Source organism: Taudactylus pleione, unplaced genomic scaffold (assembly GCF_031769625.1).
Source record: "Taudactylus pleione unplaced genomic scaffold, aTauple2 ptg000513l, whole genome shotgun sequence".
NCBI lineage: Eukaryota > Metazoa > Chordata > Amphibia > Anura > Myobatrachidae > Taudactylus > Taudactylus pleione.
The window spans coordinates 142,121-169,986 of record NW_028284915.1 but is presented as its reverse complement, the minus strand read 5'-3'; the positions used below and the strand labels follow the sequence as shown (position 1 = coordinate 169,986).

The window sequence follows — 27,866 nt, the reverse complement described above, 5'->3', positions numbered from 1 at the left end:
ATAGAGAGGGGCCCACCCAGGGAGACTTACCAGCAATGCAACACGGGGCCAGGCGCATACCGGATCATGACTGAAGACATACCTCCCAACATGACCCTCTCCAGGAGGGACACAATGCTCTGGTCCTGGACTTCCCTGGTAATGTATGATTGGTGGAGGCTCCAGAGGTGGGGCTACAGTACAGTCCAAAATTCAAATAGGGGAGTCACACCAACTGCCAGTGAGTGCCAGCCAGTGATGTTTGGCAGCGTGTGAAATGACAGTTGGTGTGGTTCCCTATTTGACTTTTGAACTGCGCTGCAGCCCCACCTCTTACCAGGGAAGTCCAGGACCAGAGCATTGTGTCCCTCCTGGAGAGGGTCATGTTGGGAGGTATGCTGAAGATCCGCAGCGCTGGGAAGCCGTCACTGACAGCTGTCAGATTTGCAGATAATAGCTGTATCCTAGGAGCTATACTTCATGGTGGCTGGCCCCTCCCCTGGACCAGCCACCTTACCATGAGCTCAGAGCAGCCATAGCTGTAATCAGCAGTGCAGCACACTCTTTCCTTCCCAGCGCACTCTGCTATTCTGACTCCTCCCAGGACCTCCCCCTTATAACAGGCAGCAGCTGCAGTGAGGACTCCACAGCCACTGAGATAGAGGTAAATGGGGGGTGGGGGCACAGAACGGCAAAAGGGAATGTGTGGGGGGGTGTCACCGGCAGGCAGAGGGTAGTGTGTGTGTGTGTGTGTGTGTGTGGGGATTGGTCACTGGCAGGCAGAGATGCCTGTGGGGGGGGGGGCCTGACAAAATGGAATGTGTATGGGGGATGTCACTGGCAGGCAGAGGGGAGTATGTGTATGAGGGTCAGTGTATGTATCACTGACAGGTCAAGGGGAATGTGTGTGTGAGTATGGAGGTATCGCTGTGAAAGAGAGGCATGTGGAGGGGATCACTGAGAGTGAGAGAAGAATGTGGAGTTCGCTGAGAGAGGGGAATGCTGAGAGAGAGGGGAATGTGGGTGGGATCGCTGAGAGAGAGGAGAATCTGGAGGGGTTCGTTGAGATAGATAGAGGAATGTATGGGGGTGTCACTGAGACAGGGGAATGTGTGTGTGGAGGTATCGCTGTGAAAGAGAGGCATGTGGAGGGGATCGCTGAGAGAAGAATGTGGAGATCGCTGAGAGAGAGGGGAATGCGGATATCGCTGAGAGGGGAATGTGGGGGGAACGCTGAGAGAGAGGGGAATGTGGGGGGAACGCTGAGAGGGGAATGTGGGGGGGATCGCTGAGAGAGAGGAATGTGGGGGGGATCGCTGAGAGAGAGGGGAATGTGGGGGGGATCGCTGAGAGAGAGGGGAACGCTGAGAGAGAGGGGAATGTGGGGGGATCGCTGAGAGAGAGGGGAATGTGGGGGGGATCGCTGAGAGAGAGGGGAATGTGGGGGGGATCGCTGAGAGAGAGGGGAACGCTGAGAGAGGGGAATGTGGGGGGGATCGCTGAGAGAGAGGGGAATGTGGGGGGGATCGCTGAGAGAGAGGAGAATCTGGAGGGGTTCGTTGAGATAGAGGAATGTATGGGGATGTCACTGAGACGGGGGAATGTGGGCGGATCTCATAGAGAGAGGGGAATGTAGGGGGGATCACTGAGAGAGAAATGTGGGAGGGGGATTGTGGCAGCCTGGTACAATAAAGTTATTTTTTTTCTTATTGAGACAAGGCGCACGTGACGTCATGACATCACACGCGCCACACCACCGACATAGGACCCAGCTGCATCGCGAAGAGGCGCAAAAAGAAGACACTGGAGAAGGTAAGTGTCTGTGGGCTATAAGGGGCTGGATGCAGGGGCTGGCTAGAGAGACAGAAGGGGTGCCGTCTAGAGAGAGAGAAGGGGTGCTGGCTGGGGAGACACTGTGAGGTTGGAATTGCAGAAACATGGAGAGGGGGGGGGCCTGCCTATTTTGTCAGTCCCGGGCATCACAATTTCTGATGGCAGGCCTGGGGTACCTAACCCTATCCTCCAACCCCCCCCGGGCTAACCCTAACCCCCCGTGGTACCTAAACCTTACCCTCCGCCCCTTTCACCCGGGGCTAACAGCTAACCCAACCCGCTATACAAATGATCGGGATGCTGGCTGTCGGAATTCCGGCGTTGGCATCTCAACTGATGCTGGGATTCCGGCACCGGTGTTCTGCCCGCGGGTCAGGATTTCCGGCGCTGGGATTTCAAAAGCCGGCATCCTGATCGTAGCTAAGTTCGCTACATCCCGATGTGAGTGAGAGGTATTTGTGTGTTAGTTATGTGGTCAGGGTGTGATGTGAGGGAGGAGTATTTGGAGGTCTGTTTTGTGGTTAGGGCTTGATAGTGCGTGAGGAGTATTTGGAGGTCTGTTTTATGGTCAGGGCTTGATAGTGAGTGAGGGTCATTTGTGTGTCTGTTATGTGTGTCTGTTATGTGGTCAGGGCAAGATGATGGTTGAAGGTAGAAGCCAGCTATTCCCGTCACACACCCTGAGCAGACCACTCCCCACTGCACTTGTCATGCCCCCACATCATTAGCCCTTCATACATTTCAGCTCCAGGCCCATGTGGACCTTAATCTGACACTAGGTTCTTCATATATTGCATAAGTAACAGGGGCCTATTCAGCAACACTAAAATTTTGATGGAGTTAATTAGGTTTAGATCTCGCATGGAGTTCTACCTGATTAAAGGAGGAATTCATCATTCCTCCTCTTAATAAGTATCTATTCCGAAAAGCTGTCATTTTTGTGATGACAGCTTTTCAGAAAACAGATACTTTTCCCTGCTCTAACTTACCGCAGCTGTAATCAGTGCTGCGCATGCACCGTTACATTCACAAAAGCGGCACAAGCACAGCATTGATTACAGCTACGGTCATTATGTTTCTGCGTCTGAGAGTGGCGTATAGTAACACCGTCAAATTCCGAAAATACTTAATTTTCGGAATTTGATGAATAGCCTAATTCATCAATGCAGGCGGACTTAACTAGGAGATATCAGTGATATCTCCTGCGTTAATGAATACTAAAATAACGGTAATTAAGGAAAATATCTTTAAAACCGTTATTTTAGTGTTGATGAATAGGCCCCATATTCTGAGATTGTCATGTCAGATGAAAGTGCAGTCTGGAACTTGTATTTCCACCAAAACTATAGAGCCAGAGGTTGTCTATACACTATGAAGGTGCAGCCCTATTTGCTTTGTAGGTTCACATACTGAAAAGATGTGTATAGAAAACTGCTTCCTTGAAGTTCATTTCTAAAATACCCACCTTTCCTATGTGATGTGCTGATATTTTACTTCAGTACCTGTAAACATTTCTACTGCAATTTTAATATAAAGCATCATTACAAACATGTTTTAAAATATTAAATATGTAATTGCCATATTAAGTTTACTGCCTTTAGAAGGTGAAACAGTGAAGAGTTTAGGAAAGGCACAAATCCACCTATTACTGTACCACTTTAGCCCACATCCTCTGCTGGCTGCTCTATCCACACAACAAGGAGACTGAATACAATAAAAGCTTTCAGGTGGAAGCTTTAAAAGTCAGAAGTATATTTAATAGGCATGTAGCTGTGTGAAGATGCTGTTTGATCTGAAGAGCTATTATTCTTTCATAACCAGACTCCTGTTCTAATCTTTTAGACAATCAAAGGAGCTTTTTCAGCTTCTTGTGAGTTTAAGCTACTAATTTAGTATTAATAAAATGCTTATTTGCAGTGATTTTGTATATAGCAGTGGGTTCATTTATAATCAGAATTTTATCGTATATAAGATAAATGTAACACAATGAATGCCAGCTATATGCCAATACTGTATGAAAACAACCATTCGCGTGTAATATGTATTCCAATCCTTATGCCCATTTTTTGTATAATTTAACAATTCATGTTTGATTTTATCCTAAAGCAGATTGATTACTGGATACAATATAGGAAGGAATCACAAGACACCACTGTCTGCAAGGTTACACTTTTTTGATGCAGTGAATCCTCCCATTAATTGTACAGTATTAAAATCTCACCCTTGTGCCTTCCCCAAGATACGTTGTCTTTACCCTTAGTGGGCTGGTGGCACTGGAGTGGGATGATTGTGAATTGGATCTACATCTAGCACTGTCTTCTACAGTAACAGACCTGCACATACACACTAATAGATTGCTGTCACTTTACTCACAGCCAGGGCACAGGACAGAGTAGGGCACAGTAGTGGGAGGTCAGAGGGTTGCACATTATTGGTGGGAGCAGACTAGTAAGAGAGAAAGGGGAGAGAGAGGACATGGTTCACATGCCACCCAGCCCCTCCCAGCTGTAATATTACCTGCAGCTTACCCTGTCCCACCTCGCACACTTAGGAGATCCTGAGTTCACAAGCACCAGCCCTGGTGTCCTGACATCACCTGCAGCAACGGCTGTAACAGCGTTCTGCTCTACAATCCCCGGGACTCCTATTCTGCTGCACTACTCACTCGCTATAGATGCACTGGGACTCTGCTACCCTGCGCCGGACAACAGCCTAACTGGGGCTCTGCACAGGACAATAGCTGGAGTGGGACTCTGCAGCTCTGCACCAGGCAATAGCCTGACTGGGACTCTGTATCGGGCTAGAATATGGCCAGGTTATCCGTGAGCCGTTACCGTGACAGAGGATTCCCGACTCTCCCCTACTACATAGCGGCTATAGTGACTCTCCTAACCTGCGGGCTGGAGTCCCGATCACTGAAGCCAGATGACATCATCGTCAGCAATCGGGGACTCCGGGTGCCCTTCGGCCGGTCTGTGTCCCTGGATCCGGTGACGGACCTGGTGATCCGAGTGCAGCCCGGAGACAGGTGCGTTGTCAGCGTGCTGGGTAACGACCCTCTATCCCAGAGACCAGGCTCACTGGCCCCCAAGAGGTTCCCCTGCGAGTTCGGGGCGGGAGAGGTGACATACACCCACCTGGGCTCCCGCAGCCCTGCCCGGGACAGGGTGAGCCTGCAGCTGAGGTATGACTCCCCGTCAGAGACGCTGATCGTGCCCTGTGTGCTGGAGGTGGAGGTGCTGTTCCAGCAGCTGGAACTCGTTACCCGGAACCTGCCGCTGCTGGTGGAGGAGCTGCACGGGCTCAGCGTCCCCATAGACAAGAAGGTGCTGGCATTCTCCTACGACCCGGCCAGGGAAACCTGCAGGGTCACCCCGCTGCCGGGCACCGGCGGGTCACCCAGGTACGGGCACCTGCTGAATGCCATCCCCGGGCAGGGCGTGGACTGCCATGGCTTCACCAGCTCTGGGCTCCGCTACCAGCACACAGCCCCGCAGCCTTCCACTAACAGGGACTACCTGCCCATGCTGGTGGAAGTGTCCGGGGGCAGCGGCGCCCCCAGCCGGCGGGAGCACTTCCAGCTGACGGTCAGGATACAGGAGGGGGCAGAGAACAGCGCCCCCCGGCCCAGCTTTGTCTCCATGCTGATGATGGAGGTGGGACAGTTCGTGCTGACAGCCCTGACCCCGGAGATGCTGGCGGCGGAGGACGCGGAGTCCGACCCCGGGGAGCTTATCTTTAACCTGACCAGCCCCCTATCCCCGGAGACAGACGGCTACCTGCTCAGCACCGACGACCAGAACGCGCCCATCAGCTCCTTCTCCCAGCGGGACGTGATGGAGCTGAGGATCGCCTACCAGCCGCCGGCCTCCGAGTCCTGGCAGGAGCGGATCCTGCAGCTGGAGATGCAGGTGATAGACACTGACGGAGCCGCCTCTGACACCTTCGCCTTCATGATTGTGGTGAAGCCCATGAACACGCTGGCCCCGCTGGCTACACGCAACGCCGGCCTCTGGCTGCTGGAGGGACAGTCCAGACCGCTTTCAGGTCCGGGCTCCGGGATGGACAACCTGGTGATCAGCGATGAGGACAACCTGGCCGAGGTGAGAGTGAGTGTGGTGGGTGGTCTTAGGCACGGGCAGGTGGTCCTGGCACACGGGGACACCGGCGGGACTGGCGTTACATTTACCCCCCAGCAGCTGCACTCTGGGCTGGTGATCTACCAACACGATGGCAGTGACACCTACAGTGACAACCTCATCCTCAGGATGGATGATGGCAGGCACAGGGTGGAGCTGCTCTACCCCATCACAGTGTCTTCTACAGATGACGAGCCCCCGGTCCTCAATGGCAACACTGGCCTTAGCATGGCAGAAAAGAGCCTGGCCCTCATCTCACCGTTCATGCTCAGTGCTACAGACATTGATTCAGAAGACTCCACAATCCTCTTTGTGGTCCAGGAGCCCCTCAGTAAATTGGGGCAAATTGTCTTCAGACAGACTGAGGAGTCTGAAGAGAGTGACGGCTGGAAATATCTCCCTGATGGGGTGTATGAGAAAGTGGTAAGCCAGTGGTACCAAAAAGACATTGTGGATGGGAAACTCCATTACAGGCATGTGGGAGAGCACAGTGCTGAGGCAACTTTAGACCAGGTGTTGTTCATGGTGCAGGATGACAATGATCCCCCCAACCAATCAGGACTACAGGTGTTCACTGTGCGGATAGAACCTGTAGATGACCTCCATCCCGAACTGTTCCAAGGGACAACTTTGCACATGACTGTTAAAGAATATGAGGTGACTTCTTTTAAAAAGAAGCACCTACGGTACACAGATATGGACACAGATGACAGAAATCTCAACTACACATTACACAGCCACCCCAGGGACACTGACCCCAATCATTCTGTTCTCACTGGACATATTGTGCTTAGTGAACTTCTGGATGTTCAGGTGACTGCTTTTACTCAAGCGCAAATTAACCATCACAAGATTTCCTACAGACCACCTGAAAATGAATTGGGAATAGTCCCCAAAGTTTTGCAGTTTAACTACACTGTGGAAGATGCTTCAGGGAATTCAGTCAATGGAACTTTCACTATTTTCTTGCAACCTGTGGATAATAAACCACCTGAAATCATCAACACAGGGATCACTGTCCAAGAAAGGGGTTCTTTAGCTTTTACCAAAACTGAACTTGATGCCACAGATCCAGACACAGAAGCAGAAAACATTTTGTTCAGCCTATCAGAAGCCCCATTACATGGTCATTTACAGTATCGTGGTGAAACAGGCTTCCCGGGAATAACGTTTGGGCTACTTGACATTGAACAAGAACATATATCTTATGTCCATAATGGGGATGAATCAACCTTTGACTCTTTTTCACTGGTGGTCAGTGATGGTGTGCATGAAGTTCCTATTACAGTAAGAATACGTGTTAAGCCAGTGGATGATGAGGCACCTACATTGATGCTTCCTGGTGGCCTTTTGGGATCCTCCTTAGAGGTCCTAGAGAGGGGAGAAACAGAAATCACTACAAATGTCATCCAGGGCACTGACCCTGACACTGATGACCTCATTCTTACTTTTATTGTAGAGGAGCCTCCCCAAAGAGGGGAAATATTGGTTAATGGTGTTCCCTCTGAGAGATTCTCTCAACAAGATCTCCTCAATGGTTATGTCACATATGCACATACAGCAGGAGAGATAGGCCTTCACAGACAGCAAGACTTCTTTAACTTAACAATGTCAGATCTTTCGAATGAGTGGGTGATTGGAGGCAACAAAGTACATGGCGTGAAGGTTCATGTGACCATTCTCCCAGTGGACAGTGAAGCCCCTGTTGCAAAATTGGGTGATCAATTCTCCGTATTAGAAGGTGGCAAAAATGTGATCATACCTGAAAACCTGGATGCAGAAGATGTTGATACACCAAATGATGAAATATTATGTACTATTATTGTCCAGCCCACTTCAGGATATATAGAAAATATCTCCCCAGCCCCAGGTTCAGAAAAGTCCAGATCTGGAATTCCTATCAGTGCCTTCGGTATAAGAGATATCCATCTTGGCCATATATATTATGTTCAAAGTATCCACCAGGAAGTAGAACCTATAGAAGACAGGTTCACTTTCCGCTGTTCAGATGGTGTAAGCTTCTCTCAGCCCCTTTTCTTCCCTATTGTTATAATCCCCACAAATGATGAGAAGCCAGAAATATTTACTCGGGAGTTTATTGTTATGGAAGGAATGAGCCTGGTGATTGACACTCCCATCCTTAATGCTGCTGATGCAGATCAACCCCCAGATGAACTTATCTTCATAATTACTAAGCCCCCTCAGCATGGCAGAGTAATGCTGCAGCAAAGTGCCTCTCCCATCTTTAACTTCACCTTGGAGGACATAAAAGAGAGCTCTAGTATTATTTATGAGCATGATGACTCTGAGACCAAGGAGGACAGTTTTAATATTCTCCTAACTGACGGAGAGCACAGTGTGGAGAAAAAAATACTTGTAATGGTCATTCCTGTAGATGATGAGACCCCAAGAATGACAATCAATGATGGACTAGAGATTGAAATTGGAGAAACAAAACTGATTACGAATAAGGTCCTAAAAGCCACAGATTTTGATTCTGATGATACATCTCTAACCTATATTATTCAGTTTGGCCCAAATCAAGGACTCCTACAGCACCTCGACCAAGATGGAACAGTATTGAGTAACATCACAGTAGGAATTAATTTTACTCAAGGTGACATTGACAAGGAACTCATCCAATACACTCACATAGGCCAAGAAGGTATACGTGACCTCATAAAATTTGTCATCACAGATGGGTTTAACCCATTTATTGACAGGTACTTTTACATTAGTATTGGCAGCATTGACAATGCTTTCCCAGATGTTATTAACAAAGGAGTCACGCTAAAAGAGGGAGGAAAGGTAACATTGACAACTGACCTTCTAAGCACAAGTGACATCAACAGTCCTGATGAGAATTTGAGATTTAGCATCACAAGGGCACCAAGTCGTGGTCATCTAGAGAGCACGGATCTGCCGGGGATTCCTATCACAACCTTCACTCAACTCCAACTGGCTGGGAACAAGATCTATTACATTCACACCTCAGAAGATGAGATGAAGATGGACAGTTTTGAGTTTGAAGTGACAGATGGCTATAATCCTCTGTTTCGTACATTCAGAGTTTCAATAACTGATGTAGACAATAAGAAACCAGTTCTTACAATTCAGGACCTGGTGGTAAACGAAGGAGAAAATAAACTCATCACTCCCTTTGAGCTCACTGCTGAGGATATGGACACTCCTGACCACCTGCTGCGATTTACAATCACTCAGGTCCCAGTGCATGGGCACATTTTGTTCAACAACAGTCTCCAAATAACTACCTTCACTAATCAAGATCTAAATGAAAATTTAATAAGCTATAGGCATGATGGGAGTGAGACTTCTGAAGATAGTTTCTCCTTTACCATCTCCGACGGGACACACACAGAATTTTACATATTCCCATACACCATGTTTGAAACACGGAAACCGCAAATGATGAAGATTAGAATAAATTCCTTGGATAATGGTGTTCCTCAAATTGCTGTTAACAAAGGGGCTGCAACATTAAGAAGCCTTCCCTCTGGACATCTTGGTTTTCTCATCACCAGTAAATCAATGAGAGCAGAGGATCGAGACAGCCCCAACAGAATGTTGAAATACAGAGTCACAGATGGACCAAGGCATGGGACCATTATCAACATGGCACGCGGCAATGACACCGTGAAGGCATTCACACAGGGTGAGTTCAATTGATGCCAACCTGAACTGCTACTTACATACTTTGCCTGTAATGTATTACTACTATATTGTTTACTTCTATAAGGAAACATGCAAACAAAAAAGGTTAGTTTGAAAAATGTTAACACCTCATTTAAGAAATAGAATAATAGAGAATGCTAGACACATGGTAATGTTTCTTTTTTATCATTCAGAAGACAGTTCTTACATCATAACAGTCATGGAGAAAAGTGTATATTTAAATGAATTCACTGTGATAGTTTAATGTATCATTTTAATGTCAACATGGCTGGTAAATGTACATCTCATTTATTCTTCTATTCTCAACTTCAATAGCTGACATTGACGATATGAAAGTCTGCTACGTCCTGAAGGATGGTGAGAATGCTACTAGTGACATCTTCCATTTCTCAGTAGAAGATATCGGTGAGTTCTTGGAATTCAGTTCTGTTGCTTTTAATTTATTCTCCTTGAAAAGTGTCTCTGACTATTAACACAATGATAGCCTCAATAGGGTCAGTAGTTGTTGAAAACAAATCTAACAATTCAGATCTGTGAAGATTGTTATTAATGAATTGTAGGGCCTACATGTATAAAAAAAGAATTGTATTATTATTATTATTATTATTATTATTGTTATTATTATTATATAGTTATTATTATGTTGTTGCTATTATTGTTATTATTGTTATTATTATTATTATTATTGATTTGTACGTTACCACAGTGTTTCTCAGTGTCAAACTGTGAAATAGTGGGAAATTCATAAACAGGGAAATGCAAGGTAGGGGAAATGTAAACATGAAAACAAAGAGTTACTCAGGGAGGTATAAGTTAATGGGGATACTTATAACACAATCTAAAGAGTTTTCCATAGCAACCAATCAAATTCTATCTGTCATTTTATAGAATGTACTGGATAAATTATAGCTATAATCTAATTGGTTACTATGGGAAACTTCTTTATTTGTCCTTTTGTGAAGGTTTGATAAACTTCCCCCAAAATCTAAAACTCTTCATTAAGTATTGCCTAATTCATCTGCTAATTGCCATTCACACTTTCACATACACAATTGCTCTCATGTTGGTCATGTAGAATTTTAAGGCTTAAAATACTGTAGCTCTATCCGCAAACTTAATTAATTATTATTTTACAGCAGGCTATATACTGACACTATCCTCAAATAATATTATTTCTTCTTACATATGGTTGTTTTCAGGCCAGGGCATAAATAAGTAGAAATATGCTGTCGCGTTGTGATAAATTGATCTACTGAAAGAAACCACAAGCAGCAGGTTTGCATCTGGAAATGATCTGCCAGTCTGTGATCTGCTAAGTGTCCTCTACATCCGACAGTTAAATTGGAGTGGGAATTATTACAGTGGGTCATAACATGCACTAAATGCTGTATTCCAGAGACAGGTTGGAACAAGTGCAGGGTCACAAATTCACATGCAGTATCTAGCATAAGGGAAATCAGTGCTGTGAACTGTGCTTTTTGTGTGAATAACAAGTCAAGTGATGACAGATTGAGCTGAAAGTGCTTCAAAGCATTACATCATCACTTTGGGAATATTTGTAGCAGTACCTACATTTTCTGTCATAATCAAATAATTATTCATATATAATTATTCAACAGAGAACCTTGTAAAGTTCATAAATCTACATGAATAAAAGGTATGGCATGAAGGCTTCTAATTATATTGACATTTTATATGCAAAGTAATTTTGCATTGTCTCAGTTATTATTATTTTTATTAGCACTTACTTCCGTTCTTTATTCATGTACAGATTTATCCACAAACATCTCTCCTTAACCACTTAATTGGCTAATATTTAAAAAAAAAATGTCCTCAAAATTGTCATTTTTTTTTTATTAGAAAATTACTTAAATATTAGCTATTTAAACCTGATTCAGTATAATTTTACTAATTAATATGAACATTTGTTATTAAATTATAGTTAAGCTTGTATAAATAGGTACTAGTTACATAATTCGACTAACAAAAAAAACAGATAATGTCGGGGACAGTTTTTAAAGAAAATAGCTTTCCACATTGATGCTATGTTGCGCGAAAAAGATGTAAAAGTGCGAAAAGTACAAAACTGGATATCCGTGGCATGACGTCTAAGTCACGAGAAGGATCTCGCTCCATATGGCGCATAAATGTTAGGTGAATGTAGTGCAAACTATATAATTTTCCTTCTGTTCCTATCTGTTTTTTTCTTCATAATGTAGTTATCTTAGAAGAAAATGTTGTCCAAATATCTCAGGTATACTCCTTCCACAGGAAGGCAATGTAAAGGTGCCCAGCGATTTTTTTCCCGATCTGGCCGATTCCGACACATTGGAACGACAGATCGGGTAAAAAATGCCCAAATCGTGAGTCCCCACTCACGATCACGATGCGATGCGCGCCCCCGCAGGTCGCACATCGCATCGTCAGATCTGCCGTGCAGTATGGCAGATCTGACAATCTAGGACACAATGCACTGTGAAAAAGTCTGGCTGCAGGAGATCGTATGAAGATTGGACAGCAAATCGTGTGCAGATTGTGTGCTGATTGTGTGCTGAGCTGCCGGGGAGAATTTCAAAGGAAATCGGACACATCGTCTGATCGTAAGTGTATCGGTATGTGTGTGGGCACCTTAAGGTAGCAGCATCATGCAACAGGAGTTAGAGGGTATTAAAAAAATCTATATTCACAATAAATAATGCAGATTTTTGTGGTAAAATAATGGTTAGTTCTGCTACTATATTGAATAATGATTAAAGTTATGGTATACATACTGTACTAATATTAAGTCAGTATTAGTAATAGAACATTTTATATATTTCATGCTGCATATTTGAATTTTATATTCATTTCAACTCTTCTATGAGCTTGGATAAAACACTCCTATAAACTGTTACCTTCATTTCCCAAAGTGGAGTTATTCAGGCAACAGAAAAGGTATTTCATTAACTAAACAAATACAGTAGTAGGAGGAACCTGACACGTGAGATGAAGAATGCACTACACATACTTGAATGAGAGTAATGGTATCCCTGACTACAGAGCAGCTGGACATGTATGATCTTCTTAAGGTGCTCTGTGCACCTTGTTTATTAGCCAATCATATCATCAGAGTGTTGTTCACAGCAGCAGGATATGATCCTGTGGGGACACATAGGGCCCTTTTTAACAACAATCTTTATTACCAGCGGCATATTTCATTTAGTATTGCAGTGATACTAATGAATATGTCACTGATATTTAGCATTACTACCAGCAGGGAAGCAGTCTGGAAGCCGACGGACGGAATCCCGACCGCTGGCTTCCCGACTGTCTAATCCTGGCAAAGGTTAATTGACAGGCGTCGAGATTCCGATGCCTGTCATTTTACCTACGCCGGGAGCCCGACACCCGGCTTACCGATCGAAGGTAAGCCGGGCACCTGGCGCGGACAGCCGCACGGGGGGAGGGTTAGGATAGGGGCTCCCGAGGGGGACTTAGGGTTAGGCACCCCCCTGGGAGGGTTAGGTTTAGGCTAGGGGAAGGAGGGGAGGCACCCCTGGGGGGAGGTAGGTTTAGGCACCCCCCCGGGAGATCCAGCAACATACGTCTCCTCTGCAGCATCCTCTGCTCTGATGCTGTTATGCGAATGTGTGACGGCCAATCTACATATGCGCATGGACTTTCACCCGGTGAGGACCCCACAATGCCTGGAAGGCTTCTCTGAATGTTGTTGGTCCCTATTTCCAGCAATGGGGAATGTATCGCTTTCGCCATCTATAGATGGCGTAAAACGATACAGTGACAAACAGCATTAAACTTAGTTTGCAGCTGTGTTAAATACTGAAAGGAGAACATAACCCCTTTAGTCAATGCTAAAGGAGTTATGTCTCATTAAATGGGGTTCATAAACTAATACGATTATAGTGAGGGCAGGGCTGCATGTGGCAGGGACAGTGTCTTGATGTGAGGTGAGGAATGGAGACAAGAAAGTAATCACAGATAATATAGTGGAAGGAGCACTGGGCATGATTCAGCAAAGATCGCAACTGCTAAAGCATACGCATGCATCGCAGTGTGCGAAGGCACCACTGCAATCGGGACTTGCTATCGCAGTGAGTACGCAGACCCATCGCAGAGTGATTGACAGGAAGCAACTTTTGGGGGTGGTGATGGGGGAATGGTCGGAGAAACGCAGGCGTGCCAGTGCATTTGAACGCTGTTATAGGGGCGTGCATAACATTGGCATACGCAGCTTGAGCTCTCACTGCTTGCAGGAAAGTTAGCAATTTAGTGGTAGGTCAGACCTGCCTTAAATGTGCGAGTGGCTCCGATGTTTTGGCTGGATTTCATGGTATTACGGATGTGCGAGAGGGGAAGTGGGCGTCTGCATGTTGTCAGTGCGAGTGCTTTGCGATTGCAATTATTAGCATACTTTCGCAGCAGAACTGCGTGTGTGATTGCAGCCGCAATCACATCAGAGACACTTGCTGAGTCAGGCCCAGTGTCCCCAAAAGCATTGAGTAGTGACATGTGGTTTCAAACAGGAGCCAATAACAGTCTGCAACAGTGTAGCAGGATGCTAGTAGCAGCCTTTGGCCAAAACATTCTATGACAGAAATGAGAGAGTTAGCCCTCAAACCAGCTGGAAATGTAGTGATGCACATACTGTATAATTAAACAAAAATGGCAAGTAAAGTAGGTTAGATTTTATGGATTTGAGAGTCCTACTGATCATTCTTTATGAAGTGTAATCCACACCAATAACAGATAATTAGGATTAAGGTAATCGTTGTGATGTTTCTTTTGTTATATTTTCATACAATTGTTTTTTTTTTTTTTTTTATTATTATTTTTATTGAATACCAAGATAAAATACAGTTAGTACAGTGTATCACTTCAGTAAAACAGAAAGCACATACACTGAACCATAAACAAATCATCACAATCAATTAGTATTATTAGAAGCATACAAAACCAAAATATAAAATAAAAAGAAAAGCACATGAACAAGAGAAAAAAAGAAAAAGGGGGAAAAGGGGAAAAAAAGAAAAACCTCCATGCCAGGGAAATGAACAATAGGAAGGAAAAAAAAAGAACTCTACCATATAATAGTAGTAAGAGAGGCCTAAAACTAAAACTGTTTCTCATACTGATATAGGGAAGCTGCCTAGCTGACAACCATCCTGGTATCTCCACGAGCCCTACTCTCAATTCTACAGAGTGACTTGTAATGGTCAGATGCCTTATAAGTAGAGATGTGCGCCGACCCTTGTGTTTTGGTTTTGGTTTTGGATCTCCCCTGGTTTTAGATCTGAATCTGATTTTGGATTTTTTTCCTTGGTGTTTTGTTTTTCAGTTTTATTTTTGGATCTGGATTTTTTCTTAAAATATAATAAAAACAGCTAAAATCACATAAAATGGGCCAGTTTTAGTTCCTACGGTATTATTAACCTTAATAACATTTATTTCCAGTCATTTCCAATCAATTTTGACCACCTCACAATATTATTTTTTTAATCTAGTTAAGGCCAAAAGGTTGCATCCAGCTAGCTGGCTGACTAAGCTAAGCGACACAGTGAGCGGCACTAACATGTGACAGTTCAGCTTCCAAGTTCCAACACGGATACAGTGTGTTATACAGTGTGGGTTGGATACACCAATAGTGGACTTACTGTGACAGCAGTGGCGGCAGTGCGGGGTGCTGGCGGTGTTCTCAATGCGAGAGTGCCAGTGGAGTCCTCAATGCGGAAGTGCCGTCAGTGTTGGCAGTGTGGCGGTGTTGGCAGAGTGGGGACCCTGGCAGTGTCCTGAGAGCATAGTGTCGGCAGAGCGGGGGTGCCAGCGGTATCCTCAGTGCAGGAGTGCTGACAGTGTCAGCTGTGCAGGGATGCCCTCAGTGTGGGAGTAGCGGCAGTGCGGGGTCACTAATGGAGTCCTCAATACATGGGGCAGTAGTGCAGGGGTTCTGGCACTGTCCTTAGTGCAGTGTACCGGTGGTGTCGGCAAAGCAGGGGTGCCAGCGGTGTCCTCAGTGTGGGAGTGCCGGCAGTGTGGGGTCGCTGATGGTGTCCTCAGTACGTGGGGCAGTAGTGCTGGCAGTGTCCTTAGTGCAGGGTGCGGGTGGTGTCGGCAAAGCAGGGGTGCCAGCGGTGTCCTCAGTGCAAGTGTAAAGAAAGTGTCGGCAGTGCAGGGGTGCCGGTGGTATCCTCAGTGTGGGAGTGCCGGCAGTGTCGGCAGTGTGGGGTCGCTGACTGTGTCCTCAGTACGTGGGGCAGCAGTGCAGGGGTGCATGCAGTGTCCTCAGTGTAGGCTGCCGTCGGTGTCGGCAGAGCGGGGGTGCCAGCAATGTCCTCAGTGTGGGGGTCTTGATGGTGTCGGCAGTGCATGGCTGCTGGTGGTGTCCAGCAGTGTCGGCAGCTGGGTTGTCGGCAGTGGGGGATGCTGTCAGTGGGGGTCGGCAGCAGGGGGTGGCGGCAGCGGGGGTGCTAGCAGTGTCAGGCAGTGGGGGATGGGCGACATCTTTCGCTTCCTGTGCCCATATTCAATGGGCTTAATGCTGATTGGCTGAGACACATGACAGATGGCTCTCTCAGCCAATCAGCGTTAAGCCCGCTCAAAACAAAAGGTTTTGCCTTGGGAGAAGGATCCGGGGCAGGCAGGAAGATCCGAGCTTGGGTTGGATCACCCCGGATCCCCGAAATTCGGATGGGTTCGGTTCTCTGAGTACCGAACCCGCTCATCCCTACTTATAAGTCATCCATGGGTACCATATAGTTGTAAAATCTTGGCAAGAGTTTGATAAGTACATTATAAAGTCATCCATGGCATTTAGTGATCTAAACGGGCACACCATTCAGTCATAGTGGGTGTAGAAACCGATCTCCACTGCACTGTTCATACAATTGTTTAATCGCCATAAATAGCTCTGAATGAAAACTTTGGGGTTGATTCAATTACCTGCGAAGGGTGCAAGCTGTCTTTGCAACGCATTGCAATTCTCTCCCCTCACAACCTGGACTCGCACCAGACTTGCACTTTGTTGCTGTGGGTATAGCTGTAGCGACTCATGGATGACAGTGATTTGTGGCTAATTAAATTGACCCCTATATGCCTAAATTTATAATTTATAAAGTCTGGAAATCTAAAAACTGTTGAGTTTTTGTTACCATCTACTGTATTGTTCACTTATCAGAACTTCCCTGTGATATGGAGTAAGCAAACAATCTGATAACACCTGGGGGCCTCACCTATTGTTTAGAGTTTAGAGAACCTTTGCCCTCCTGACATTTGCAGCAGCCCTGCCCTGGAGTGTTTCTTCTCCCTAAATTGTTTATCAGTGTCATCTATACTGTGCTTCCGTGAAACCTATAGAATAGTCCTAACATAATTCCTCTTTAATCCCTGCTTTGAAATTACCGCACTCTGTTATGTTATGTTGTTTATTGTATTTTTTTGCTTTGCTAATACATATTAAAACATTGCGAAAAACATGTGACCTCTGTCCTATTGCATTCTAAAATCCAAATATGCCCATTTGTTTGTTTTATCTATATACACAGATGTAAATATACTTATACACACTGTAATATCTGGAGTGATGTCAGACAATTGGGCTGATCTTTTAGAATGTAAGTTCTTACGAGCAGGGCCCTCTACCCTCTTGTGCTTCTCCCTTACTTAAGTTTCATCTACTTCTTACCACTAGGGCACCTAACACTTGGTTGCTTATGCTCTGTTGCTTATCTGGGTGTTATGGTCGCTAATGTAGCAATATATATTATCCATGTCCTGGTCCTGTAGTGTATTATTCTGTAAGTCGCTTGTCTACAACTTGTTTATGTACTTTGTAAGGCGCTGCGGAACACTTGTGGCGCCATATAAATAAATTATAATAATAATAATATTGCAGGATGTTTTGCCCTAATATTAGCTAGATATGCAGTAACACGACAGCAGATCAATATCCAGCATAACTAATAAATCTTAGGAACTAGTGTGTTCAGGGGTGGATTGAGAATTTAAAATGTAGTTATAGACAACACAAAAGAAGGCAGGGTTAACACACTGTTAACCCAAGTCATATTGGCAGGTGGAGTCACAGCATTGTAATAGTAATCGGACCAAACATACAAGTAGCCAAAGCATAATAATGGTAGACAGAGCAAATACAAATAGACCCTGTCAGCACACCAGTAGGTGGAGTACATGCATTGGTTACATGATACCCCTGAACAACCATCATCTTCCATCTGTAAGCGAGTCCCGCTGGCCGGGAGTTGCGCCGCGACCCTCTCCCCGTGGCTGCCACTGCAAGTGTATGGGCGGTCAGCTAATTGCCCGTTCTCACAGCACGATTGACAGATATATATCTGCCATAGGCTGTGCAGCACAGCCGATGTGATACGTCTGTGAATGATGTAGTTCACAAACATATCGTTGGTACACACTGGCCGACGGGCACCAGAAATATTGGCCGATCAATTGATCGGCCAATATATCTGCCAGTGTGTACCCAGCATCAGTAACCAGAAAAATAAAGTGTAATCGGGGAGTCTGCCAGCAATCAAAGTACCTGCAGCGACTGCATACACACAGAGGACCTGATTCTGAGACTTACACTAGTGCAATCGCAGCTAAGATCTCTCACAGACACAAGTGCTAGCCTTCCAAAGCTTACCCGAGCATACGAACACCCACTGCTGTCTTCTCATGTCCGTTCGATGATGCACAACAGCATAAACATCAGTAACAACGTCACACATCGGGCAGTCACACACTGCTCTCTCCTTACATGCTAAGAGCTCTCATACTCCGAAGGAGATCGCAATGGCTAATTTATGCAAGCCCATGTAATGACATTTACGCAGTCCTAAACGCATACGTTTTTGTAATCGCTCTCGTTACCTCCCCAAAGCGCTGACTACCTGTCACTCAACTTGTAAGTGAGACCTCTGGGTGAGCGTAATCGCTATGCAATCACTACGCATGCACAGTGCGGCTTTCACACATGCGCAGTGGCTAACAGTCGACCAATAACGGTAAATATTGGCATTGCGTAGGTCTCTGAATCAGGCCCAGAGACAGTAACAGAGAAGTATTTTCATTACTTTATGACTTTTGAAACAGCAATATCAGATAGTAGAATATTTGTAACGTTTTACAACATTGACATCAAATGAATTATAATAGGACAAAAAACTTTCTATCAAATGAATTATGTGTTCCCGATGTACAGTATGGATTCTCCAATAGAGATGCTCATTATTTCTGGCCTTTATGTGTATCCCTGCAGTCATGGACGCTGCACATTATAAATCTCTTTGGGTCATCATATGAACATCCAACATGGTATTCTTGACCCTGCTAAACTAACCTGACGCTGTAGAGAAATTGAGACTTTAGGAGCCTTTGTTTTCTGTGAGCATGCTGACATTCCTGTATGTGAGATATAGAGATCCTGGCTTTGTGTCAGCAGGCAGACTGGCTGTCTGGAGGTAAATGTTTCTTGGTTTTAAATTATTGCGATCATCACTTTTCTTTTGAAAATAAATCCGCTGCAAGGATGTTTTAATCTCTTCAATGTAACACCCAGATTAAATCAGTCAATGTATGTATTAGCTGTTAAAAACATATGAATGGCTAAGATTGAAAAAAATTTTTTAACAAAAGGATTTGTATCCTTTTCAGACTTTAAGTTTATACAATATACAGAGGTAAAAATAGGGCCATACCTGTGAAAAATATTTGTAGGATCTATTTATCAGTGCAGTAGAGGCATAACATTAGATAAATAATATTTGCAGACACAAACTAGTAGCAAACAGGCCTAGATGATTTTTTTGTTTGTTTCCTCTGTGCTGCTTTTGCTGGAACTCAGATTCATAAATCTTTCTTGCTGTACACGTGCTCGCAGCGCTGTAACAGAGTTTTCTGCGCCCAGTGCCAGCCACGCCCCCTGAGTGTATGATGTCATGCAGAGGGGACGGGGCCGGCAGCACTAGGAATTACAGCACTGCGGATGCTTCGGGGGCTGTAAATGCTGCAGTGTATATGCATGGAGTGTCCCGAGGACACGATTCTGGCTGCAGGGTGCCATTCTGTATGGCAGCACTGCTTGCACTCCCCTAGTTATGGCCTTGCTTGCTCGTTACTGCAAAGATCTACTCAGCCAACTATGTGGCTGCAACTCAATGCATGAAAACACGCAGATATGGTCAAGAGTTTCAGTTGTTGTTAGTAACACCACAGAGGGAAATAAATGTGATCTAAATGACCATTCCCAACATTCTCCACAATTTACAGAGATCGATGTGTAAAACATAAAGCATCCAGTGAGCTCCAATTCTGTGACTGAAAGCACCTTGTTAGTGAAAGAGGTCTGGAGAAAATGCCTAGATGGTTCAAAGTGACAGAAAGGTCACAGTAACTGAAATAACCATGTGTTACAACAGTCACACAGCACTTTAAAACCTTAATGTGGAGGGTATAGGGCAGCAGAAGGCAACACCAGGACCTACTCAGCTAAGAACAACAAAATAGTACATGGTCTAACGAATCTTGATTTCTGATGTGACATGCACAAACTTGCCCACTTTCCCGGATTTCCGTGTGGCTCCTGAAAGTGGGCAACTCCTCTATTTCCCATTTTTCAGCCGAAGTGAGTGGAGCAAGTGATGTTATTACGCGATTGTCTGAGAATAACCACATTGCGGCCCTGCCCCCACAACGTAATGCTTGAAATCGCAGGGGAGCCTGCTGGCAGCAGCTGTTTGCCAATCTTCTACCAGCTCCTGGGCTCAGCCCACCCGCGAGGGTCCTCAGTTGTCACAGCAATCTCCCCCTGCCTCCTTTTGTCAGCCGAGGCACTGAAGGGTGATCTAACAAAATCGCCCACCTATGGCTGCAGGAAGACAGCAACCCGGACTCATAGAAGCTGTGGCTTCCCTTCTTTCCCCTGCCGGGGGACGGCTGCAAGTGGCGATCCCAATAGGATCACCCAACTATCAGGGTTGACTGCATTGCAGCAACCCCACCTCCCCCTGCTCTCTCCCCCTCATAGCCATTCCAGATTGATTATATATAAAATATTTAATCACTAATCTCTAAAACAATCTGTTCCAAAAATGTCTCAAAAAATTGATAATTCACAAAAAAATATATAAAAACTTTGAGGACATTTTTTTGGTTAATAACAATTTGGCACTGTTTTGCTAGAGCCTAGTTTTGTTCCTGTGCATCCCTTTATGGTGACAGTCTACCGATCTACTGATGGTAACTACCAGCAGGGTAGAGCCTTATAACAAAGCCCATGTTATTTCCTGCTGGTTCCATGAAATGACAGTGAATACAGTGTATATGTGGTGGAACAGGAGATTTGTTGCAAGCCAATAAATCTGCAGCAACTGCGGAAATCTTTCAACCAAAAACTCTTAAGGAATGTTTCCAGCACATTGTTGAATCCATGCCACATGTAATGTAATGCAGGCTGCTCTGGAGGCATAGCGGGCTCCTAACATTTGGTATTCAACAAAAAAATATTGAATTGCATACTGCTCATGGGACATAAGATTCATACTTCCGCCCCAGACATTCTGCTATCTGTGTAAATTCTGACCTGATAGCTAAAGCAAATCACATGGGTGCTAAAAAAACATTGTAGTATAGGAAGTGACAATTCATTCTAATCACATTACTCCTTCTTGTTATGCCGGCTGATTCCTTTGCAAATAGGCAGATAAGAAAAGTTATTAAAACTGCCTATGTTACTTACTGTATGTGCCAAATATTACTATTAGGCATGGGTGTACAGGAATATCAGCGCAGATCACATCTAATCAGACTTGGAACACAATTTCCAACACATCACTTAATTTGTGATTTGTCTATAAAATTGGTTGATATGTTTTGCAATATCCTTTGTTTCTATAGAGGGTTTTGAAATCACATCTTTTAGGAACATGCTACACACTATCATATATTTTTATTATTATGTAAAGGAATACCATGCATATATGACTCCACTATCTATTAGCATTTATTTATTTATTTATTTAGTGTATGCATACTACATAGTGCTTTAAAATTGCAAATAAATACAGTAAAGGTTGGGAGGCAAAGACTTGTACAATGGATGGAGCCTCATAGGGTTGGTAAAGCCTGAAAATCTCCTGCAAGTGGGAAAAGGAGCCGGTAATCTGTGTTGATTATAGGCACAGATCTTGGGAAGGTGGGTGCAGGAAGAGATATACATCCTATTTACCAAGGACAAGTAAAAGTGCCATTGCTGACCTCTGATCACTATTACCAATTACCATGTAATAATAATGGGGGACGATAAAGGAAAAAGAGTCATTCTATTATTATATACTTGTGTGTGTGTGTGTGTGTGTGTGTGTGTGTGTATATATATATATATATATATATATATATATATATATAAATATGAATATATATATATATATATATATATATGTGTGTATATATATTATGCATAGTTTTACAAATGGGAAGAATGTAAATTTCGAAGTCATTCATTTGAACAGGAATTTATGTTCCTGTCACTCTAATTAATCCATTACACTTGGCTACAAGCTCATTAGCCTTTTCAGATTGATTCCATACCCTTGTCAAATTGAAGTAAAGTTTAAGAAGATTATTTCTCTGCTGGCCACCCAGCTAACTACACAGGCATAATTAGGCATACATATAATAATCAGTAGTGGAATGGCATTGGGATCCGGGTTTTCAGGACAAAGATATAAGCTTCTGCCAAATACTAAAGACTACAAGTTCCCATGTGAATTTTCAAATATTTTTCTCAAAACTTTATTTAGTAATGATTGTGTCACGTCAACATCTTATTTTGTTAACCACATATGCACTATGACTGAAACATATGTACATTAAACATACATAAATACATTGCAAGCATTACCTTTTAGATATGTAGGAAAAATATATTTTTACTTATTAAAAACTATTACAGGAAAATAATTGATATAATTCATATTCACAGTCTTCGGTTATTAAATGCACTGGTCTGTACTTTAGGAGTTTACTGACATTCAATATATAAAAAAAAGTTTCATCCATAAAATGATAGACTTCAGTAAAAGGTTTTATATTCTCCTGACAATACTGTTACACATAGCATACACACTGCAGAGCAGAGGTCAGACATGATTGTTGTCTGTCAGATTTACAAAATAGTCAGTAAGTCTCTTATTTTTACTTAAAATGCATAGAATATTTCTATGATAGATACGATTATACATACAAAGGGGTCTATGGAGATAAGCACTAAAAGTGGTTGGGTACGGGATACCGGCGCTCCGCATGCGGCAGTCAGAATCCCGACAGGTTTAGGATACCGACAGCTGTCAGTAAGGATCATAACCCTACCACTCCCTCCCCGCACCCTAAACCTAAACCCCCCTAGTGCCTAAACCTAACCATCCCCCCTAGTGCCTAACCATGGGATGGGTACGGGATATCAGCACTTGGGATCCCGGCGGTCAGTAACCTACCAAATAGGTTACAATCCTCATGCCTAGAGGTAAGTAAGCTTAAACTAACCCCTAACCCTACCCCTAACCCTCCCTCCCCGCAGCCTAAACCTAACCTCCCCCCTAGTGCCTAAACCTAACCTCCCCCCTAGTGCCTAAACCTAACCCTCTCTCCTCACAGCCTAAACCTAACCCCCCACCCGCAGCCTGAACCTAACCCTCCCCCTAACCCCAGTACTTACGTTGGGATGCCGTCACCGGTATTCTGATAAGTGATGGGATTCTGGCGTCGGCATTCTGAATGCTGGAAAGGGATTCTGACCGCACTGCCCTAACCCTCGCCCCTAGTGCCTAACCCTAACCCCTCCCCCTAGTTCCTAATCCTAACCCCACTACTTACTGTCAGGATGCCGGCAATTGGGATCCCGGCAGTTGGGATGCCGGTGTGGGGATTCTGACTCTTGTTGGGATTCCAGTGCTGGCATCCCGACAGCCGGGATTACAACTACCTCCCACTAAAAGTACATAAAGCTTCTCAAAATTAAACAAGCCCCACAGCCGGGGAGAGCTAATGGTAAAGTCCATTATTGTTTTTAATTTTTATAAAATGCATCTTTCTACTGCAGGGTCCATAGGGTATCCACAGGATACCTTGAGGTATAGGTGATGACGTCAGTCTTCAGGCACCCCAGAGTTAAAGTTTTCAGCCTCCCAGAATGCATCTGGGTCCCTCTCCTATACCCCGCCCCCGGGCCAAGGCATCTCAGTATTCGTCGGTGCCTGCCCGGAGTCGGAGGCACTGTGCAGAGGGGGGCTATGAAGAGCCCCTGAAGTTTGTTTTAAAGGCAGCAATGGCTGCACATCTGGGAGTACAGCATGGACAGTCAGTATTGACGTCCATGCCGTCTCCCCTACACCCCGCCGGTACCAGAACGCCGGTACTGATCCGGGGATGCTGGTAAACATCTGGGGTCACAGCTAGCGGTTCCCCCAGATGTTTTGGACCATGGCCGGATCCAAGGGGATGCAGGTAAGCAGCGGGGTCCCGCGGTGGGTCCCCGCTGGTCACATGGTCCTGAGTCCCCAGGCAGGGGGCTCCCTGGGGACTGGTTGCAGCGTGGAGCCAGGCGACCAACCTGCGTTTCCACTACCCCCTGGGACAGTGGGCCGCTGCTGAGCGGCATTGCGCTGTGGCGTCCCAGGGGTTAAATGCATGCCAGGGGAGTGGCTTTCCCTGTCTCACAGCCGGCGCCTCCCCCGCTGCACACAGCCTCTCTGCTTAGGCTGACTGGCCATAGTGTGTCAGCGCTCCTCCCCCAGGCCGGCCTCCTTCCTCTCTACTTCTCGGTGGCCATCTTTACAGCATGGTGAACGCTGCTGGAAGCCTGTGAGCGGTGGCATCGTGGTCTGGGTCCCCCAGCATACCTCTCCTCCATTTGCCAGAGGTCAGTGTATGCAGCGCTGAGTCCTACCAGCCTGAGGGTCTGAGTAGTTGAGGATCAGCGCTGATAGTGCAGGGATTTGTTTCTTCTGCATTGTATGTGACTGAACTGCTAGCCCTGCTGTCTGTACTTTCACTTTCTACTGTCAGCCATATTACTGTCCCTGATCTTGCTCTGCTCAAAGCCCTTGCGGTGCGCGGAGTGCAGGGCGTTTTTCACACTATACCAATAGTATAGGTGTGAGTGTCACATACTTTACCGTCATGTCTGAGACTGATTTTCCTCTCCAGCTCATGTGTACTAAATGTTACGTACCGATAGCGGAGGGAGAGGGTAACGCGGAGGGGCTATGTCGCCAGTGCCTGGCACTGTCACGGCCAATTATGGTCACGGCTCCGGTACAGGAACCTCCCTGGGCTTGTTTCGCTAAGGCGCTTACAACCCTTGTGGGCCAGCTAGCTCCGCCACCTGTGTTTACCCAGATGGGTCTGTCCCAGCAGTCAGTGGTGTCATCACCCATGCAGGGTTTCCCAAGACAACTGATGGTACCACACAGTCTCCCCAATTCCCCTCACCAGGTTCCTCAGGAGCCTGCGTGGGTTAATACTCTGACTACATCGGTTCAGCATTTGTCCGATGTTTTACAGGGGGAGTCTGTGTTGCGGTCTCATAAGCGGCCGGTGGCGTCTCTATCTGTTCCTTATGAGGTTGACGATGAGACGTCAGATGATGGGGAGATTCTGGATCTATCTGACCAAGAACCTCTCCGTACCAAATAGCCGGACGCTAAGTCCAAGGTGTATATCCCTGGTCTTATTCGGGCAGTCCGCACGGCTTTAGTTATTGAGGATGAGGATCCTTCGGTGGCCAAATCCAAATATGCCTTTTTTAAGGATATTAAGGGTGAGGCTACGGTGTTCCCTCTTTCTGATCAATTAGTGGATCATTTAGAGGAGGCGTGGAAAAATCCAGGAAAACGGTATCAGCCCCAGAGGTGCTTAGCCGTGGCTTATTCGTTTGCGGACAATTATTTCTCTGAGTGGGAATCCCCTCCGCAGGTGGATTCACATGTCACACGCCTAGTCAGAAGTCCCACGTTGCCTATGCCTTCGATGTCATCCTTGAAGGATGTCACAGGGCCTGATTCAGAGCCGCTCGTAAGTGGCCACTCGTTCGTTCCGAGCGATGTTTGCACAACTGCGCATGCATACGGATTGTAATACGCATGCGCAAACCAGTCAGTGCGGCCGAAAATCGTTTGTTCGCTAAATAGCGAATGCCTGCTATTTTGAGTGACAGGAGGAGGCGTATGTGGGTGGTAACAGGGAAAGGTGCTTGAAAACGGGGAGTGGAGATCCGAACGCAGGCGTGCTTAAAGGTCAAAACGGGCGTTTTATGGGTGTGCATAATTAATACAGCAGCGTCATTGACCACGTCACCGGGTTATTTTATAGTCAGAACTGCTCGCAAGATTGCGGTAGGAAAAACCAACCACAAGAATAGCGAGCAGTTCATACGCTGGTCAATGTACTCGATTAATCTAATAAATAGCGGACATGACGTGGATGCGAGCGGCCAGGGGGCGTAGTTTTCCAAAAAACGACCGCATGTTTGGTTCGCTCGTTCAGACCTAGAGGCGTGAACAGACCGCAAAGAGCGAACGGTTCATTTGAATAGCCGGCCCCTTTTTCTGAACGAGCGAGCGCAAATAGCGTCCGGCTCTGAATCAGGCCCACAGACCGCAGGGTGGAGATCTGCCTCAAATCTGTTTATTCCCTGGCAGGGGGAGCATCCAGACCGGCTATGGCCGTGTGTTGGGTAGCCAGAGCTATGGAGCGCTGGGCGGATAGTTTGGAGGCATCTTTGGACTCTGACTGTTCGGCTGAACAGGCCGAGTTGGTGGGCATTCTCCGAGACTCGGTCACTTACATCAATGAAGCAGCCTTAGATATTTGTATGCTCACCTCTAGGATTTCCTCTGCAGCTGTGGCTGCTTGTCGCACCTTATGGTTGCGTTCTTGGAAGGCGGGCGCTGATTCCAAAAAGGGATTAGAAGGTCTACCTTTCAATGGAGAGGTCCTATTTGGTCCAGATCTGGACAAAATAGTAGCTACATTGGCAGCAGCAAAATCTGCATGTCTCCCGTCTGCTACGATGCATTCAAGTGCTGGTATGTCGTCCTTTCGGCCTCACAGGGTCCAAGGTAGGCCTAAAGCACAGTCCTTTCCATGACAGGCTGGGACTAAGAAATCGTCCAAGCCCTGGAAACAGGCCTGGAGTACCAGACGTCCGGCCCCGACGTTCGCCTGGCTTCTCTGAAAGTGCAGGTGTCTGCTCTGTCAGTCTGGTTTCATTGTAGGATTGCTGCGCTCTCTGATGTGCGCACCTTTATGCAAGGTGTTCTTTGCATTCAGCCACCTTTTGTTCCACCGGTGGCGCCTTGGGATTTGGCTGTGGTCCTGAGAGTTCTCCAGGGACCACCATTTGAACCACTGGGCTCAGTGGACCTTAAATGGCTTACAGCTAAAACCATATTCCTTCTGGCCATTGCCTCGGCCAGACGTGTGTCTGATTTAGGGGCTCTCTCTTGTAGAGCCCCTTTTCGGATTTTTCATAGGAATAGGGCGTTGCTTCGCACTCGTCCGGGATTCCTTCCCAAAGTGGTATCCAGTTTTCACATCAATGAAGAAATTGTTGTGCCGGCTTTCAATTCACCTGGACTTTCAGTGGGTGAAGTCACTTTGGATGTTGTGCGGGCATTGAGAATTTATGTTGACCCCACTTCTTTTTTTAGGAAGTCGGACGCCTTGTTTGTCCTCTATGGCTTCCGTAAAAAGGGTTGGCCTGCTTCAAAGCATACTTTGGGAGGCTGGATTCGTATGGCAATTTCAGAAGCTTATCTTCATGAAGGTCTTCCAGTTCCCTCCTCGGTGAGGGCTCATTCCACTGGGTCTGTGGGTCCTTTGTGGGCGGCTAGACATGGTGCCTCTGCAGTTCAGATCTGCAAGGCTGCCACGTGGTCTTCTGTCCATACCTTTGTGAGGTATTACGCTTTTGACACCTTTGCCTCTCAGGATGCTTCCTTCGGGTGGCGGATTCTCCTCTCAGCACAGGAGCGTCCCCACCCTTAAAGGATACTGCTTTGGGACATCCCCAAGGTATCCTGTGGATACCCTATGGACCCTGCAGTAGAAAATAAGAGATATGGAAAGAACTTACCCTTGTTATCGCTATTTCTACAAAGTCCATAGGGTTCCACAGGACTCCCGCCCTGTCGCACCTGTACTGCAGATGGG

At 45.8% G+C, this 27,866-nt stretch overlaps 1 protein-coding gene across 1 annotated transcript in view; it reads left to right on the top strand.

Annotated features, from left to right (window-relative positions):
• Positions 1-4,619: 4,619 nt before the first annotated feature.
• Positions 4,620-27,866, top strand: part of LOC148501566 (FRAS1-related extracellular matrix protein 2-like) — a 92,245-nt gene continuing 68,998 nt past the window's right edge. Inside the window, exons 1-2 of the mRNA XM_088450266.1 lie at positions 4,620-9,624; positions 9,960-10,049. Of these exons, the coding sequence (XP_088306392.1) occupies positions 4,620-9,624; positions 9,960-10,049 (5,095 nt within the window). The remainder of the gene's footprint in view (positions 9,625-9,959; positions 10,050-27,866) is intronic.